Source organism: Equus przewalskii, chromosome 14 (genome assembly GCF_037783145.1).
Source record: "Equus przewalskii isolate Varuska chromosome 14, EquPr2, whole genome shotgun sequence".
Lineage (NCBI taxonomy): Eukaryota > Metazoa > Chordata > Mammalia > Perissodactyla > Equidae > Equus > Equus przewalskii.
The window spans coordinates 22,726,421-22,745,356 of record NC_091844.1 but is presented as its reverse complement, the minus strand read 5'-3'; the positions used below and the strand labels follow the sequence as shown (position 1 = coordinate 22,745,356).

Below are 18,936 nucleotides of genomic sequence, written 5' to 3'. Positions count from 1 at the left end.
CAACCATTGAGAGCTGTTGGTGCCCCTCAGTGATGACTGAGGGACCTGGACTACCACCTGGTCTGGGCATGGGAATGAGTGGGCTTGCCCCTAGGAGAAAGGCTTGGAAAAGGGGAACAGACAAGCTTGGATTCAGACACTCAGGGGAGAATTGGAAATTCATATGAGAACTCAGGGAAGAATGCAAGAACTGATCTGAAAGGAAGAAAGAAAGAGCAGGCAATGGAGCACAGATAAGATGGAACAAGTTTGAGGAACTGAGCCTGGAAAGATTGCAGGAGGAAATAAGACAGGAGAAAGAATTTATAGGTGCCTGAGGGATCCAAGGGAGCTGTTAAGGGGATGGAGCTGGTTTGAAGGTCATTCCCTTGTGTGGTGTAGGACCAGAGCCAAGTCTTCTCTCCAACCCCCACTGCCTCATTGTTCTAGACTACTTAGGAGCCCTCTGGAGTTGTGAGACAGGTTCCCAGGACTTTTCCTCAGGGCAATGCCCACTGCAGTGGACAGGCATAGGATTTTGCCTAGGAGCCATTAGGGGACTAGTACCTTCTGTTAGATATACTCTAGGCCTTTGTCTTGGGCTACCTTTGCAGACTGCTAAAGCCTAGGGTAGAATTTTCAAGGGGTTATGTGGAGCAGGGAGTGATGAAAGAGGAAGTGGATATTCAAGAAGGATATAAGTATAGATGAAAGGATCCCAAATTAATCATTTTGATTAGATCAAAGAAGCTCAGGGAATGGGGAGTGATCCCCCAGCTCAGGAAGGGGTGGTTAATGGGGCTGCACTGGGAGGTAAGACACAAGGCATTATTGACTCACATTTGCTTCTCTTGACTCTGTTCACTAGCAAACTTGTTGTGGGCAGTGGAGAACATCCTAGAGGTCCTTCTGGGTGTCCCTTCCCCTCTCTGTCCAGCTTCTCCCCCAACCTTGTTTTTTGTCTCAGATCTTACTGCTGTTAAATAGACATGGGAGGGGCACATGTTTTTATAGACTAAGGATGTGTGCCCCTTCCTGATCTAATTAATTGTGTTAATTGCACTTGTGCCATCAATACCATAGTTTGATACCTTTCTGATTTCCTGCTATGAAAATGCTTTGACATATTTGACAGTTCTGACAAAACTTACTAGTTGTTTCTGCCTAAGTTTTCACCTAAACCGGGACTTTGCAAGCTTTTTCTGCAAAGGGCTAGATAGTAAATATTCTTGCCTTGTGGGTCCTACGGTCTCTGTTGCAACTACTCAACTCTGCCCTTATACTGCAAAAGCCATCATAGACAATAAGTAAGTGAATGGGCAAAGATGTGTTCCAAGAAGACTTTATTTATAAAAGCAGGTGGTCAGAGGAAGAAAAGACAGAAGAATTTTTAGATAACGATGACAGGGCTTAAAGAAAGCTCTCTGTCCTTAAATATTTATTTCCCCAACAGCTTGCCTGAGGAGTCTGAAGTTTCCACAAGGTACATTTTTCCCGAAATTTCTTAAGGACTTGGGGCATCTTAATTGGGTTAAGGTATTATGTTAGGAAGAATATATTAGAGAATATTATATTTCTCCCCATATATTTTCTCCAGGAGAAAATATTACTTTAGTGAATAGTTACTTTGATCAATTAGCATCCTTTTCTGGGTAAACAGTGATAAGAGGGACTAGGACTCAACAGAGGTAAGTGCACATGAGGGCAGGAGATAAGATAACATCCAGGATAGGGAGGCTGGCAGCACATTTATACCTGCTATGTGTAAGATCTTGTACAAGGAGCCATAGGGGCCACAAGTATGAATAAAACACAACCATTCTCAAGGACGTTGAAATTTAATGGAAGATGCATGATGTCTATATATGTAATTCTGTATGTATGTATCCATCTATGCATCCACACATACCACAAATAATGGATAAAACCATAGTATGTGGTACCTAGCCCCCAGTGGTGCAGGCAGTAAGCCTGAAGAAGTTTACAGGAGATCTATTCCTATTGGCCAATGTGAATGGGAAGTCTTCAGGAACATATGGACTTTGAACCTTGAGTTGAACCTTGGTTGATTGCTAAGAGTTTAATTGGTGGAGGCACCTGTCTCCCCTCCCCATCTGCAAAACCAAAAACTTAAAAAAAATCCCTAGGGGACTTCTACATCCCTCATCAAGCTGGAATTCTGTGCAAAGAGGGCTGAAGTCACAGATTCAATATTGGTTAGGATGGTTAGAGTCCCTCTGCACTGGGGTTATGGCCTTGACTCCACTCTTCCACTTGTCATCTTGAAATGTTTGACACCAGGCAATAGAGAGTAGCTGCACTCATTTATTATCTGGATCTTCTTCAATCATTCCCTGGTTCCTGAAAAAAGTCAAGCACTGGATGGTTCAGTGCAGCCCTTCTCTGCTGCTTGAGACAGAACCTGGAGCTCTGGTCCCCCTAATGTGCGGAGGGGGATTCATCTCACATGTGTGAAGGTCAACATGTTTTATTCACTGGAAATAAGATTTCGTTTACTTACATGGGACTCTGAGAAACCAAATAATAGTGTTGAATAATAATTCACTTCCTCAGTGAAAGGATGAAGAAAACAAAATCCCAGGAGGCCTACAGTGATTAAAAGGACATTACATTCATTGCATGATTTTAGATGGCACATGCTAAGTCGCTCCTGTCTTTTTCACACAACCACACATTATTGATGAACAGGCATCAAGAAGGCATTAGGTGATGCTTTATTGCATTATTTTAATCCACTGAGGTTGTATATATGAAGGGTATAGATTTATGCTGGGTGATTCAGCTATGAAGGAAGCACATCAATTTGTTCATGAATGTGAGTTGGTGATTACCTCCATTAAAGTCACCAGGGCAGACTGATCACTTTAATTTAGGCAGAGTCATGCAAACAGCATTTGCGAGTGGTATGTGTATATGTAAAAGCACAGGCAAAAGAGCTGTTCTGCATCCCTGAGGAGCCCTAGGAATGCAGAGTTGTGTCTCATAGGTGTATTCGTACAGGCAAGGGTATGGAGTCTGGTGGGACAAGGAAGAAATTGCTTCCTAGCGCCATGTGGCAGGATGTTGTATAAGTTTCATTTGGTTTAGCTGCTGAATGCCAATTTGATGATACGCTGCTATTGATGACAAACTGCAGAAAGAATGGCACAGAGAACATATACTTGTTCCCAATTCCATATCATAGAACCCAGGGCCCTCCTCGGTAGGACTAAGTTATGACAAATTGAATGGTGTTCTACTTTTTTATACAGCATGAAGGGAACTTATGGGATTTAGTAAATTCGAAAAATTGGAATTGAGTACCTACGATCCCAGCTATGTGCTAGGTGTAGTGAAGACCTCTGTCCTGCAAGAATTCACAGCCTGGATGGGGATACATGAAGAGACTTTTTAAGCAATCCTGATTTACCCTTGCAGTTTATAGAATGAAGGTTAGAAGGGCATTCAGATGATGTGGTGGCTGAGAAAGCAAGGAGAAACAGTGTTGAGGAGTGTGGGCTATGATGCTGGTGACACCGGAGAATTAGCAATTCATTCATTGCTGGAGGACCTTTCAGCAGGCACTATGGCCAGATGTAAATAAGTGCCATAACAATTTCCCTGACCCGGAAAGTCTGCTTCTGACAGGAGCAAAAATTGGATGCCTAACGATGTCTGTTACTTCGTTTATGGTAATAGCAAACGTTGGAGACTTCTTTATGTGTGTGACAGCAGGGAATTGACTTAACCAAATAATGAAGCAAAAACATTTGGGGATCTTATTCAATTATAAAGAGAATTAATTACAAGAATATAGAGAATCTGGAAAATGTTTATGATATAAGAGATTAAACAGTGGCAAAAAAATACATACTGAGATTACAACTTTATCTTTCAGTTATGTGTAATTTTTATAAACTATACAAATGATTACATATAAAGTAGACCTCTCTTTACTCTCTATTGCTGCCTCCATTTTATTTCCTTTGTAGCAATTGTCACAGTATGAACTTCAAAAATGCATTTACTTTAATTTCACCAAAATTTAAGCTTCACTAGGGAATATAAATAATATTTAATTTGATCACCTCTGTATCTTCAATGTATTAGGCACCCAATTTATATTTAAATGGTTGAATATATCAGCGTTTGGGCATTGTTATTAAAATATTTCTTTACTTTTATAGTGACCTTTCGATAAAATGCACCATATGAAAATAACATTGGTTAAATCCTACTGGGTGCTGGGTTAAGCACTCTGTCCATTTTTCATTTCAACCTTATCACCACTTTGTTATTATATTTATATTTTATAGTTGAGAAAATTGAGGTTCACAATTGAGGCAAAGCACCTTGCTTGGCTGGCAAGAGTAAGAGTCCAAACGTAAACCCCAGGCTGCTTGTTTCCAAGGCCCAGGCTCTTGACCATTATATGATTTAAAACAATTAAAACATATGGAATAATCAAGAGTGTCAGATGCTTTAGAGAGGCCATTTAAAACAGAAGTGAGAAAAAGTGTTTCTCATTTCTTCCCATCCCCAGTATCTTCATGCTACCCCAGCTGCCAACCACTGCTGAGCCATCCTTCCCTGACCAAATTATCCCTGTTGTCTACTGAGTCTTGTCCATTCTTCAGAACCTCAGTTGCTGATAATCAGGTTGATAAACCCCTCTCAGTCTGAGGCAGCTGCGTCTTTCAAGGATTCCGTAATACCTCATCATAAGACACTGCTGCCAACATTTTCTGGGGCAGCCAGACCTCTCGAGCTCTCCTCAAATCGAGCTGTGAAGATGGCCATTAAGTCTACTCTTCTGTCCATCTTGTGGAAGTCCATCATCTTCTTGAGGTCGAATCCCTCTGTCTTCATATCAGCTGTTTCTGTCTTGCCGCTTAAAGATTTCAGGGAAGTGTATCATTTCAACTTTTACTGAAGTATAAAATTTCGTCTGTAATATCGGAGGCATGTTCTGTAGGAACCTTGAAACTCTATACAAGATAGGCACATATATTAACGCTGTTTGGTATGCTAACCATATCAGTGCAGATAACTGAATAAATATTCAGATTGAGATCATAGCACTCTTCAGTGCCATGATAGTTATGGAGAATAACAGTTTGCATGGAATTTGCTCCATCATCTCTTCTCTTTCTATGATTTTATATGGCCATGTGACTGTAGTGACTGGAACTTCCATAAATTCCCTTTTAATAGTAAACAAGTTCATTTTATCCTCAAATTTATGATGATGAAATATTAACACGGGGAGCAAGTGCTTTATAAACCTCTGAATTGCTATTCTGCTTTCTTTCAATAGTGTGCGCTTCTTAAAACACCAACATGATACCTGAAGCTGTAAAAATTAATGAAATGATAAAGCATTTGGGGGTTGAATGCACTGAATATGTGCTGGTGTTTGGAAATGAACAGAATTATGAATATTAAAAAATGTAATTTGATTTCCAGGACCAGAGAAGAAGAAAACGTTCTCGTCTTTCTGACGCACCTCATATCACTTTGGAATTAAATGCCTAAATACTTTATTAGCAGAAGTTTTCACTGCCTAATTAAGGCTCAGCCTCCCAGGAATTTTGGCTTTTCTTGTAACTGTTGAAACTTGTCTACGGCATCTTTGAGACGGGGCTGCTTTCTGCAGTGATGTCCACACAAAACCAAATTTCACAGCCATGACATTCTGTTCATCTGGAGCTTTGAGCTGTGCAGTTTGTTTCTGTGCATGTGATTAAAAACATCTTGCACTTTAAATGGCCACCATATATTTTTTATGAGGGCTCTGCATGTTTCTGAATTGGTCAACTTTAACTCTGCCATCAGTGTCTCTGGAATATCTCTACTCTGTTTTTGGTCAGCTAAGAAGATTATTAAAGGGTTAGGGAATGAATGCCAATTCTGCAAATTCAGTTCAAGGAGCAAGTTACTTTCTTAGAAGAATCAGCCTCAGCTCTCCTTACTGGTTTATTGTCTTTCTAATCCTTCTTGTGATGTTATTGCGTGCTCTACCTGCTTACACAGCGTGCCTCTAGAAGAGCAAAAAATATCATCATCTTTGAGTTTACAGAAAATTGTGCTAATGAGACAATCAGAAAAGGAGTATTGGAAGATGGATATCTTACCTCTCCATGATATGTTTACTGATTCCCACCCAAGAGTACTGACAGCTCCTTTTTCTGAATTCTTAGAGGTCTTTTAGTCAGCAACACACAATTTAGTGAAAACTGCTAAGCTTCCTCCTTTTCCCCAAGATAACCGGTTTTTAAGGCACTAAGAGATAGAAGACTTGGCCCAGTCTTCTGAGCTTTTCTTTTCCAAAATCAATTATGCTCTCAAAAGTTATGGAGGAGAGCTTCCTTTCATAAGGGATTGTTGGGAATTTAGTACGATTAGCTCACAAAGGAGCGATGCCACTTTTAACTCATGGCATAGTCCCTCCCGGAAATCCCCAATCAGTCGAAATACCCCAATGCTTAACAGTTAATGATATGCTTTATTGTTTTCTAAGCTTGCAGAAAGGCAAACGACTTGTTCCCTCAGCTAAGTTGTAAACAATTCAAGAGGGGAGAAAGCAGAGGCCGTAGCCAGTCCATAAATGTTACCTGCTTGGTTGACTCAGTAGGTTTCAAAATTCTATTGAATTTAATCATATTGCTCAATATCTTTTGGTCTGCAATCTAGTAACTCTAATCTATTAATGGTGTATTGTCCACTTTTTTACTTATATTGATCTTTTTCGAATATCTAATGATTCTAGTCTACCATTCCCTACTTGCCCTACCTCGCCTTAGGAGGATTTTCATACTAAATTGCCTCAAAAAAGGAAGAAAATATTGTGATTTGAAAGATAGGAAATTTCATTATACTAGAGTTTCTAATATCATAACGTCAGAGCTGCAGTTAAAGAACAGATAGTTAAAATAAACCATCAAGTACCTACTGTGTGCTGTAGTCTTGGACTGGTGTGGAAATGTTAGCTGGCATTTCAAGCTACATTATTGATTGGGAGCTCTCTCAAAGACTGAAACTTTGTATTTGCTGCCAGAGTCCAGAAATCACAATATATAACCATGCTCCGAGTCACCGTGATTCCAGTGGGTCCAGTGAGAAGCAGAAAGGCAAGCCAAAGGAAAAGGAGGAAGGTAGGAATTTGGATTGAGTCCATGACCAATCTAAAATAAGCAAACCTACCTTTGGAGATAGTGAAATCCTTAGCATCATATTGGAAATATCTTCAGAATGTTTCAGAACACAAAGTAAATGAAATTCTGACTTTAAGTGGACTGAAACAGCAGGAGTGCATTGAGGAGTGAAGGCTGCCAGACTTTAGGATTTATGGATCAGTAAATTAAGGAGAATAATGGGGAGTTGCCAGCTCTTTATTTTTTCTCAGTTTTGCTAGCACTATTCCCCTACTAAGATTCTCTTGGACAATAAGTTTCCCACATTAGGTCTAAGCCGTAATAGAGATTATTTAAACAAGGAACGAAGTAACATTTCAAAAGATGCGGAAAGAAAACTTCATTATCACCATGTGGAAATTACTGATTGGCATCTCTCTTGCACAAGACCCCAGGTCTTTTCAGCCCTAAGGCTCCCAGGATCAGCTTCTGCCTGGGGACCACAGCCAGCATGAGCAGGAGACTGTGGGGAGAGCCACCTCTGTGACTGGCACAGTCCAGTTACAGTATTCCTCTTCTATGCACAGGCTGGTGCTCTTCTGTTGTCTGCAAGCCTTAACTCCAACCCATACTCAGATTCCTCCCTGACTTATACTGTGCCCCCTTGAGACTCGTACAAGTACAAGAAAAAGTGTTTCACCAGAGCTGGTAATATAATAGATTGTGGTTGCTACCTTTTTTTTTTTTTGATTTCTTTTATTATGGAAAAATTCATGCATATCCAAAAGTATAGCATGTATAATGAACCATTATATACTATCTCCCAGCTTCAAAAATTATGAGCTAATGGCCAATCTTGTTTTTCCTATAACTCCAGCCATTTCCCCTACCCTAGATAATTGTGAAGCAAATCCCCAAAATAGTATTTCATTTATAAGCATCTCAGTGTATATCTCTAAAAGCTATGGATGCTTAACAAAAAGTAACTAAAGTATTATTAACACACTTTAAAATATTAATGTCATCAAATATGTAGTCAATACTTAATTTTATTGTTTCACAATGTACTTTTGTGTATTCATTTACATATTTGTGGATGTACATATTATAGTTTATTCTATTCAGGATCCAAAAGGGTCTGACTTTTTTCCCACTATTTTATCATCATCAGGATTTTCATGATTGCATCCATATAGTTTTATTTTGCATGTTTGTTTCTTGATTTTCCTGTAAATTGAGCATTGATCCTAAGGCTGATCATTTGCGGATTTTGTTTTTTTGGTGGTGGTGGCTGTTTTTTGGCAGGAACATTTCATGGGTCGTGTTGTGTGCTTCCATCAAGAAATACGTAATATCTGGTTCTCTCTCTCTCTTATTCATACAGTCTTGCACCACATAATGACATTTCGGTCAAGCACAGTCCATGTATATGACGGCAGGTCCAAAGATTAGTACCAGAGAGCCTAGCTGTGTAGTAGGCTATACCATATAGAGTAAGTACACTCTGTGATGTTCACATAACCACGAAGCACCTAACAATGCATTTCTCAAAACATATCCAGGTTGTTAAGTGACACATGACTACACATATTTTTATTTAAACAGTCATCGAATACTTCGTCTAGAGCCATTATCTCATTGAGAGTGCTCTTATTTTCTTATTTTTCTTCTTACAAAGATGCAAGCAAATGTTACCCAAGACCTGGTTGCTGGAGCATTTTTAAGTTTTCCTGTTGTTGTCATTATTTGGGGTCATATGCCAAGCTCTTTAGGAATTGTCCACTGCTCTGTAAAAGTGTGACCTCAAGTCTCTCTTGCACAGCAAGCAGGGATGATAACAAACATCCATCATCTAAAATCATCATCATTTCATAAAGTGAGAGGTATTTCAACAGCAGAAATAGGAAGAATTTAATTGAAGATTAAAAGACAGAATTTTAAATTAAATACATATATCTTTCTGGAAATGGACCAGAATGTTGGAACCATTGTTCAGCACCATAGCATTGATAAACATCTGCTAGAAGATAATGTGAAAATTTGTCTCACCAAATTGAAAGGGTAGCTCAACTTTATCTTTCAGAGTATCATTAATCTATGATGTATTCCAAATCACTATATGCAATAAAAATTATTAAAAGCTAATCTTTAAGTCAATAAACATGTATTGAGCACCAATTCTATATCACGTACTCAATCAGGCACTTTGAATATAAAATACACTATAATACAAGTGTAACGAAGATGAATCCAAAATGCGGAGGGAGACAATATGATATAACAAGAAGACATTTAGAACCTGCATTATTAGTTCTTGCTCTGTCTCCAAGGAATCTCATGTCCCTGGACATTTAGTATCCTGTGAATGGGTGTGAAAAGGTGTATTTGTCTTTCTCACAAGCTTATTTTGAAAACTAAGTAAAATAGTGAAAATTATCTGAAGAATCAAAGATAACTATAAAATATAAGAAACTACAGATAATGTTTGGAACTCAATCTGTGGTATCTCATAGTATGTACTCTCACTGTAATAGACAATGTGTTTTTCTTCCTTAAAAGCTTCAAAATGGAATTCTTTACACTGATTTATTGAAGCAATCTTTGAAAGTATCCCTAGCGTCACCATCTACCCATTTCCTTTTGCTGATAAGGAAACAGTCCTCTGAATGTGAAGTGACTTATATAACTGGTTAGTGGTTGAGCCTCCTGATCTCCAGTTCTGTGCTCTCCCCACTGCTCCACACTGTCTAACTAAGGTTTCTTTCTCGTTAGGAGCTATGCCCGTGTGTAGTGCATTTTAATCTCTCAGGGTATTAAGGTTTGGTAGGAGAGCAGCCTGGTTTTGGAGAGCAGAGGTGAGCTGGATACAAAGGGCAGGTGTCCAGGAGGCTCTCGAGGATTCTCTCTCTGCTAATCACTTGTTCTGCTTGCCCTTCTGCTCCTAGCCCTGCTGGCCCTTCTCTTCTCCTTTTGCCCTCTCTGATCCCCATTCTCCTGTCCTCTTGACACCAGCCTGATGAGACCATCAGTGTTTTAATGGTGGCTTTGTGTGCTATTGACCTTGACCAATCAATTTGACCTTGTTTTACCAATTCACACTCCTTGAAGAGAAGGAATAACACAAACTGAAATGCTTGAATTCAGTTCAGCTGTTTTAGCTGTGTTTATAGTATGTTAAAAATTCAAATTTGAATGCCTTTATGCTAGACCTGCATGTTCTAATTTGCTTTACACTCCACCATTGAATTATACCAGCCTCTTCTACACATTTCTCAGACGTGCCTGGCCCCTGAAAGTATTTGAGATGGCTACTGGTGGACTAACATCTTCCTGACAGACAGGCAGATCTGGGTTCCTTTGGGTAGAGCACTCTAATTTTCAGCTTACTATGAATCTCTTTTAAATCCAAAGCATTGCCTGTAGCATCTCTCTCATTGGTTAGAGTTTAGTACTGATGCAGCCAAAATTGTAGTGTTCTGTGCTCAATGATGAGTCTTAGGGGGCTCAAGTGAGAGTGTGGGATCAGGGCAGCCCAGAGGGGAAAACAGTTCAAAGCAACCTAGTTAAAATTTATTGTTGTGTGTACTTGAGAATCCTGAAGCAATGATTTGTCATTAGCACCTTGCTCTTTTGGCAGAAATGCCTAAGTTAGCATAAGAACTAGTAATATTTGGTTCAACACAGAAGGGTGGCCTTATCTTATTTGTCAAAGGACTCTCCTGGATGTGGCACTGCCTATAGAAAGTGCAAGGTCTTGCAACAGTGTACTTTCCCTTTGCCCCAACATAATTTTCACTCAAGTCCTCTTCAATACAGGTTGCCAACTTGGCCTGTTCCATCTCCAACAATGAGGAAGGGGTAAAATTAGTCCGGATGGCAGCCACCCAGATTGACAGCCTGTGCCCCCAGGTAAGCCTCATTTACTTTGTTTCATGAGCCCATAGATGACTTGCTATTCAGGAGCTTCTGCACTCCAGCCCTCATGTCACTCCTTTCCTTGTCCTCTTTCCTCTCACTGTAAAGTGTTACCCATCATTCGTGGGCTGTTTCAAATTCTACCTTTCTCAAAATAACCTTCTAACTATTCCAGCCTCTTTAAAATTACTTTGGCAGTTATTGCCTTTGCCACTCATATTGATTTGTTCTATTTGTTTGGGGCTGTTATTTAAACATCCCTATCTATTTACCTTGTGTCAACAACTAAATTATAAGCTTGCACATGTAGAACAAGAGTTATATTTTTGCCACATCTGTCCTAAGTAAATAGGACTTATTCAGTAAACACTTTCTAAAACCTAAGGCTAATTACTATATCTTAAAAAAAGAAAACAAAAGAAAACAAAACAAATACTGATGGTAGTTGATAATCTACATCATCTTTCATGTTTTTGATTGTCCTTCTGAACACTGAGAACCTGCTTATCTGTAGAAGTTATAGGGTCCAAGGTTTCAACATGGTCTTTGTCCTGCTTGTTACTCTTTTGAAGAGTGTGGTCAATATGCCCCTGGATTGTTTCTAACAAATAGGTCATCAATGCCGCTCTCACGCTGGCTGCTCGACCACAGAGCAAAGTTGCTCAGGACAACATGGACGTCTTCAAAGACCAGTGGGAGAAGCAGGTCCGAGTGCTGACAGAGGCTGTGGATGACATCACCTCAGTGGATGACTTCCTTTCTGTCTCAGGTAATCACGAACAGGCCCCTTACAAGGCAGCTGAAGGAGAACAGGATGAGATAAGGAATATCTTACAAATGTCATGGGTCTGTGTTTCAAGTACTCTTCTTGGCCCTTTGAGCTTTCAATCATCTCTGCAAATGTGAATGTAACACCCTCTTGAAAATTCTTCTTTGATGCGCACCTTATTTCAAGTCACCGAGTCAAAGTATTAGGAGGGAAAAACACAAGTTGTGATAAAGATGTCGGAAATGTGAACAGATTCTTTAAGGAGACTTAGGTTCCTTTTCAGTTCCTGGAGTTTTTTAAGAACGACGGCCTTTGATGCATCTGAGTCACCCATCTGAAAAAGGGTATGGGGATGTGAGATTGGTTAATCCCCATGGTTTATATTTCAAATAAACATGTATTGAGCACCATCAAAAAAGTCATCAGCTATTCCAATCTGGCTCTGTTCAGTAAGTCATTTTTCTAAGAGGTGAAGTTACCCAGTTTTGTGATAAGCTAGGTAAAAATATTAGCCACAGAATAAAACTATTATGAGGCACTTGGGAGATGTTGAGGTTTGGGCACTTGTCTTTGAGATTGTATAAGGAAGTAAGTGAAAGCAAATAAAACTAGTCATTGCTTGAAATTGTAACTTTGTTCTTTGTAAATGAAGACAGACTGAAGGATGTTAATGCATTTGAATAACCATATAGTTGATTTGACCTTTAACAGGACTTATTAATGCTTTTTCAAAACTGGGCTACCAGCCAGCAAATGGGCCTTTTTCCAAACACATTTGGCCCAGTTGACCTAGAAGAGACTCTGTGGGAGGTGTGGGGGAAGAGGTCGCTGGAAACATCAGCCTTCTTTGTGAGGCATTAAGATAACCAAGTAATCCTTGAAAATTCAAACTGACCAGATGTTGACTCTGCCCACAGGTGTGTGGAACTGACACCTGCCAACTCGGGTATGACCTATCCTTGACTGGGACCTGCTCGTTCTTGGCCAACTGAGGCCTTAGAGGGAGGTGTCGCAGCACTGCTGGTAGGATGCAGGCAGACAAGGCCTCTGACTATAACGGTGTGGAAAAGATTTCTGGGAAAGGCTAATTGTATTTGGAAATTTTTTCTAGGTGTAGCCTTTCCTTTTCATGAAAAACAGACAGTGAATTCCCACTGGGGGCTTATGTTAAAGCCTTGTCTGAGAGCAGCATAGTCAAGTCTGGATAATCAAAAAACCAACTTTTAAACCATGGAGGGCAAGAAAAGGCAGATGGGAAGACGTGTGAACGTGTGCTCAGTGTCTATACTTTGCCTAACTCTCTGCTGTTTGCTTGAATTTTCGCCAAAATTGTATAAAGTAGGTATTAATATTCTGAGTCTTCCTTTGAGAAAACTAAGTTACTGAGAGAGTAGGTAACTGGGAAGACATGGTATTAAAATCCAGATTATCCTCATTTCAGAAGCTGTATAGTTTACAGTAAGTCAACATAGAAGGGAAATTGCCTTTGGTGCTTCCAGCTTTCACTGCAGTTCCCTTCTCCCACCTCTGGTGTCTTCATTCCGCTCTCTAATCCCTTTCAGAAACCTGTCTTATTTTCCATCCCCAAGGTGCTTTGTTTTTGAGGACTTGTCAAAGCAGCTATTCATTTAAACATACCCATATCTAGGAGTTGGCAGATAAAGAACTCAATATGTTGCTATTTATTTTTGCTTTACTGATTGATGGCTGAGTCCTAACAATGTAAAAGGCATCTAAGAAATGCATCCCTCTTAAGGTGCTTAGAAATTATTTGGGCAGCAGGGAATAGAATGACAGCCACCACTACTGGGCATCTTTCTAGTATCTAGTCGGTCTTTGCCAGGATGACTACAGGGGTCCCCATAAAGGGACAGGGGGACTCTTCAACCAGCCTCAAATCTCACACAGTAATCTTGATAGCCTGAAATCTTACTCTACTTCCCCTTCTATCTACAAATGAGGAGAAAATACCCATACACTACCTTTTTCATAAAGGAATCATTTCAGAACTTAAAACTTTCCCAACTTATCCTCTTCTTTAAATGCATGTACAAAATTTTCTGAGGGTGGGGAAAAGAAAGGTGAGGAGGTCTTATCTCAGATTGTTTCAAGAGCATGAAGCTTTTCTTAATTTTCTTCTGCCAGCTCTGCCTCTTTGCCACCTTTCTCCTGCCATTCCTTTGTGCATCTCATTATTGCCGGCAACAAGAAAAGGCTTTGGCTTCTGCTGATAATGCTGTGCGGTCCAACCCCAGTGGTACAAGTGCCGCGGCATGTCTTGACAGGAAAATGAACAGGCGCTGTCAAGAATCCAGCCTTGGCAGGGCCTGCTGGAGCCTGCCTTTGGAGTTGACAATCGGAGGCAGCAGGCACCTTTCCACAGACTGGCTTTACAAATAATGACACAGCCCACTCTCTCCTGCTGGTCGGCTGTGGATACAACCCAATAGTTGGGGAATCTACTTCCTACCTCCAGTTTGAGCTGAAGCCAAAACATTTGCATCAGTAAATTGCAAGTTTGGCCCAGGAGAAATTTTCGAATGGCTTTAATGGCATTTTATGTATTAGTTTCTTTTTAAGGGAATATCTATTCTGGCAGAAAACTCTATTTAAAAAACAACAAAGAAAGATCTTTGTTTTTAAAAGACTATAGTTTTTTTTCATGCTACCTGAACTTGTATGTCTGAGTACTTAATTTATTCATATGAAATGCAACAAGTTTGGGGAGCAATGATGCTAGTTATTAAAATTACAGGAGCAAAACCAATTTTCACATGTGACCAGGGCTCATAAAAAAGTGGAATGGCTGTGTTAGAACACTTAAACTGTTCCCACTGGGTAAAATCTACAATTTTTAATAGTGTTTTAAAATGAGCATCTTGGCATAATGATCGTTTAACTCTTGGTTTGGCTCACAAAGTAGCAGGCATCTAAGATCTGAAAGAGCTATGAACTCGATCCCATAATGTCCAAGAGTTTTGTTTGCCTTTTCCTTCTTTTTTTCTTTTATTTAACTTTTACTCCAGTCTTGAGTTTCTTTCCTTTTAAAAATTCACACAGTGAACTTGGTTTTTGAATATTATAAACCTCACAGCTATAGTTTCTAAAATCAAGTAGCTTGGTCATCAGTGATTTTTATAGCAAAATTCCATCTTTTCTTAAATAATAAGGTTGCAAAAATTCAAGGAAGTTTATCACAAAATATGTTGCAGCCCAATGTTTTATAATATGTTTAAATACCGTGCTTCATATCTGGGTGTAACACCCAAAGTACCTGGGTAGTTTTTCCCAGCAATGGAATCATCTCTGGAATATGTATGTTATTATTACCTCTTTCTCTTCTATGTTTTTTTCTAGTTGGAACAGCATTCCTCTATCTTCTTACTTCATGAATTTTTTTCTCTTGAAAATACCATAGGATAAAAATATGTAATTGATTGTCTCTTTTCAGTTTACGTGTTTATTCAGTATTTCTTCTTTGATTGCCTGCTGTCAGAAATGCAAGTATGAATCAAGTATGGATTCTGCCTTCATAATTCACTGCTCTTCTTGATAGATCCTAGGCCAGTGTGCTTCCAAACCTGGGGGTCCCAGAACTAAGTTTGCAGGGCATAGGAGAGGAGAAGTTATTACAAGGGATCCAGGAATCCATATATACATCAAGTGTGTCTTTTGATCAGATAATATGGCTATATGAACAGGTACAGTTCTTTTTCAAATACATCATTGGTACTTAGCTTAATAAAATGCAAATCTATTTAAAAACATTCCAAATCATAGTAGCTTTTACATATATGCCATCCACCAATATAACTACTATTATGAGGGAATTGTGATTCATTTTTCCATAAAAGGCATACCCCTAACTGGGGAATGTTGGGAAATGCTGAGTAAACTATCTTAAGATTTCAAAAAAAAAGTCAATTAATAAATTATAAAATTATCAAAATTAATACATTTTTCACCCAACATGATTAACTTAACCATTGAACAAATTAGTTGATGATTTTACTAATTAAAAGCAATGTTTTTGATATCATGGATTTCTAGCCTCTCCAGCCTCCTTCACATTTGTATAGTTATATCTATAAAAGCATATTCTTTTTCTTGCCTCTTCATTAAATTAGTTGCATAATTCTAGTTTGAGAAATAGATTTTTAAAAAACACTTATCATTTCATTTTAATATATTGGGTCATGAATGAATCTGTTAGAGTTTTTAAAAATTTTTATTAACTCCAGAGATTATTGGCATCTAGGATAATTCACAGGTTCATTTCTGTTCTTCATTTAACTCCAAAATCCCATCTTTAAACTATGCACAGAAAAGCAATAGCTATGCCTATTCTTATGCTAGTATGTTATTCAAAGAAAATGGCTGGATGCATATTTTTGACATGAAGACCCTCCCAGTTGCCCACTTTCAGGGACCAGGGCACATTTTAATTGTCTGGAAGAATCCAGCAGGCAGTAAGGGAGACCTATTTGAATCAAACTTTTGTATTTAAAATTCTAAACCAAGTTTTGAGTAAACCTTTTTCTCAGGTGTCCTTTTAGATAAGTTTGCCTGATACAATTCAAGATCTCATAAAAGGGTGGTTTTCAGAAGTTCCTTAATCAAACTGAAAACTTTTTAAGTCTGTGTTTGCACAACTTTTTTTCTCTTTTACTCAGCAAAATATCAGCTTTCAGAAAGTACTACTTTTTGTAAGTTTAAGAATCTGAATATTAAAATTTCATTCCATTTCATTTTTTTCTGTTTTCGTAGAAGCATTTCATTTATTTTTCTATTTTAATTTCTATTTGAAATTAAAGAACTAGAGAGTGTAGCAATTTAAAATTTATGATGGTTCGAGTGAGGAAAGCACATTGTATGAGGTCAAAACAGGTGTTATTTTATGAAAAGAAAGTTAAACTTTGCGATTTTATGCCCAATGTGCTAAAAAAATAAATCTTCTCTGAGTGATTGGTTTAATGAAAGTAGAAGAGATCTAGGGTAGAGACTGGGATTAGCTGAGCACCCTCCCATCTCTCCGTCTTTGGGAATTTTAAAATCAGAACTAGCCCTAGAAACTTCTGAAAAAGGTAATCATTTATTTTAATCATTTATTAATTATTCATTGCATTTGGCAGTTATAATTTTTAAAAGGTTACCAGATTACTTAAGACTATTTCCAAACTTGTTCTATTTATCTATTTGGGATGTGTATGTGTGAGTATGTGTGTGCATTTTCAGCTTAAGTTCTTTTCTTTCCTCAAAGTACTAAACTTTTTTAGCATTTCTTTAGACTTCTATTTCTCAAGAATGTTCGAAGGACGTAATTACAGATCTCACATTGGACATAGGACATACAAAATTGCACACTTGCAAACTCTAAGGGACCAGATCGTGTGTTTTATCTGTGCTAGTCAAGAGTGAAGCCTCGCATCCTCCTGCCTGGATTCTATTTTGGGCAAAGGCAGGAGAGGGATCACTCACCTTGGCTCTAATCTGAGGGAACCAATCACAAGATGCACTGTATTTTAACTGCAGAAAACTCTACACTCATCTTCACCCAGTCAATTTTCCCATTGTATATACCTTGTACATGGCATGATATTAGAAGACTGGGTGATATTTGTTCATTCTATAGTTTCCCTCACATGTTGCCTTAAGAAAAATATGATTAAACAAACATGCACCCAAAGTGTGATTCTGATCACTTCTAGAAATGTTTCTGCTTGGTCAAGTTGACTTCATGTTAGCTGCCACAATCACTCCTAAAAGACCTTTTCATACAATAAATCTCAAACATTCAAACACAGAAAGGAATATTCTTTAAGTCAGTGGTCTTCAAAGTATGGTCCCCAAACCAGCAGCATTAGCATTACCTGGGAACTTGGTAGAAATGCAATTTCTTGGGCCCACCCCAGACCTAGTGAATCAGAAACCCTAGGAACAGGGCCCAGCAATTTATATGGTTCTACAAGTCCTCCTTCTGGTTGCTCAAGTTTGAGAACCACAATTGTGACTGTAAACTATGTCCTTTAAATATCGTTTCAGTGTTATTAGGCATATATTGAGGGGAAAGATGACGGTTCCTGATGGCTAATGAGTCTTAGATTGGTTAAGTGTCTGAGTGATGTGAAATCATATAAATGAGTATGTGTCCTCTCCACAGAAAATCATATATTGGAGGATGTGAACAAGTGTGTGATAGCCCTCCAAGAGGGAGATGTGGACACCCTGGACCGGACTGCGGGGGCCATCAGAGGCCGGGCGGCTCGAGTCATACACATCATCAATGCTGAAATGGAAAACTATGAAGCTGGTGTTTACACTGAGAAGGTGCTGGAAGCTACAAAATTGCTCTCTGAGACAGGTAAATATGGATATTAGATTCCACCAAAGTGTCAACGTTGTGTTTATTTTCCATATTGGAATAAATCTGTTTCATTGTTTTCTATTGGCCTTTAGGCTTCTAAATTATGCACAATCATAGAAGGGGCGCTCACTTCATTTACTGAGTTTGAGTTTGAATAACTTTAGCAGAACAATGATTTTATTGCTTTGTGTGTATATATTTATAGTTTTCTTATATAATCTCATTTGATTCTCAAAAGGACCTTCTGAAGTAGGCAGAGAAATTTTTCTTATCTCCAATTTCAAATACAAAAATGGAGGTTTGAATCAGTTAAGAGACAGAAAAATGGTTGCAAATCTAGAAAATAGTGGAGATGTGATTGGAGCTTGGAATCATGAACTTCAAAGCCATTTCTCCATCTATTTCTTGAGAAGGTAAGACCTTGAGGAAAAACTATGACAACCAGGGGAAAGCATGAAGGCTCTAGGTAGTGCCTGGATATGAAGTACTCAAGGAAAGGAGATGGTGACTGCTGAAAAAGGGATAGACTTTCCATATCTGCCCTGTGCCTCTAGGAAAGCCTTGCATGCCCTCCTTCAGGGGCAAGTGGCTGCCCACTGGGGAATCCCTGCTGTGTAAAACACACCTACTTTTGGGAGCCTGCCATAGCTCTCTGGTGCATTGGGATGGAAAAAAAGACTTTACTTCCACTGAGTCAGCACAACAACCCATAACTTTGAATAATTTTGACAAAGACTGGCCTATTTTTAGTAGTTTTTGCTTTTGACTAATGTCTA

General features: G+C 38.8%; 1 protein-coding gene across 10 annotated transcripts in view; it reads left to right on the top strand.

Moving 5' to 3' along the window:
- CTNNA2 (catenin alpha 2) overlaps nucleotides 1–18,936 on the top strand; it is a 1,089,251-nt gene that overhangs the window by 982,946 nt on the left and 87,369 nt on the right. For all 10 annotated transcript variants that reach the window (XM_070573725.1, XM_070573723.1, XM_070573722.1 and 7 more), the window contains 3 exons: nucleotides 10,929–11,021; nucleotides 11,640–11,796; nucleotides 17,957–18,157. In XM_070573725.1, coding sequence (XP_070429826.1) covers nucleotides 10,929–11,021; nucleotides 11,640–11,796; nucleotides 17,957–18,157 — 451 coding nt within the window. The remainder of the gene's footprint in view (nucleotides 1–10,928; nucleotides 11,022–11,639; nucleotides 11,797–17,956; nucleotides 18,158–18,936) is intronic.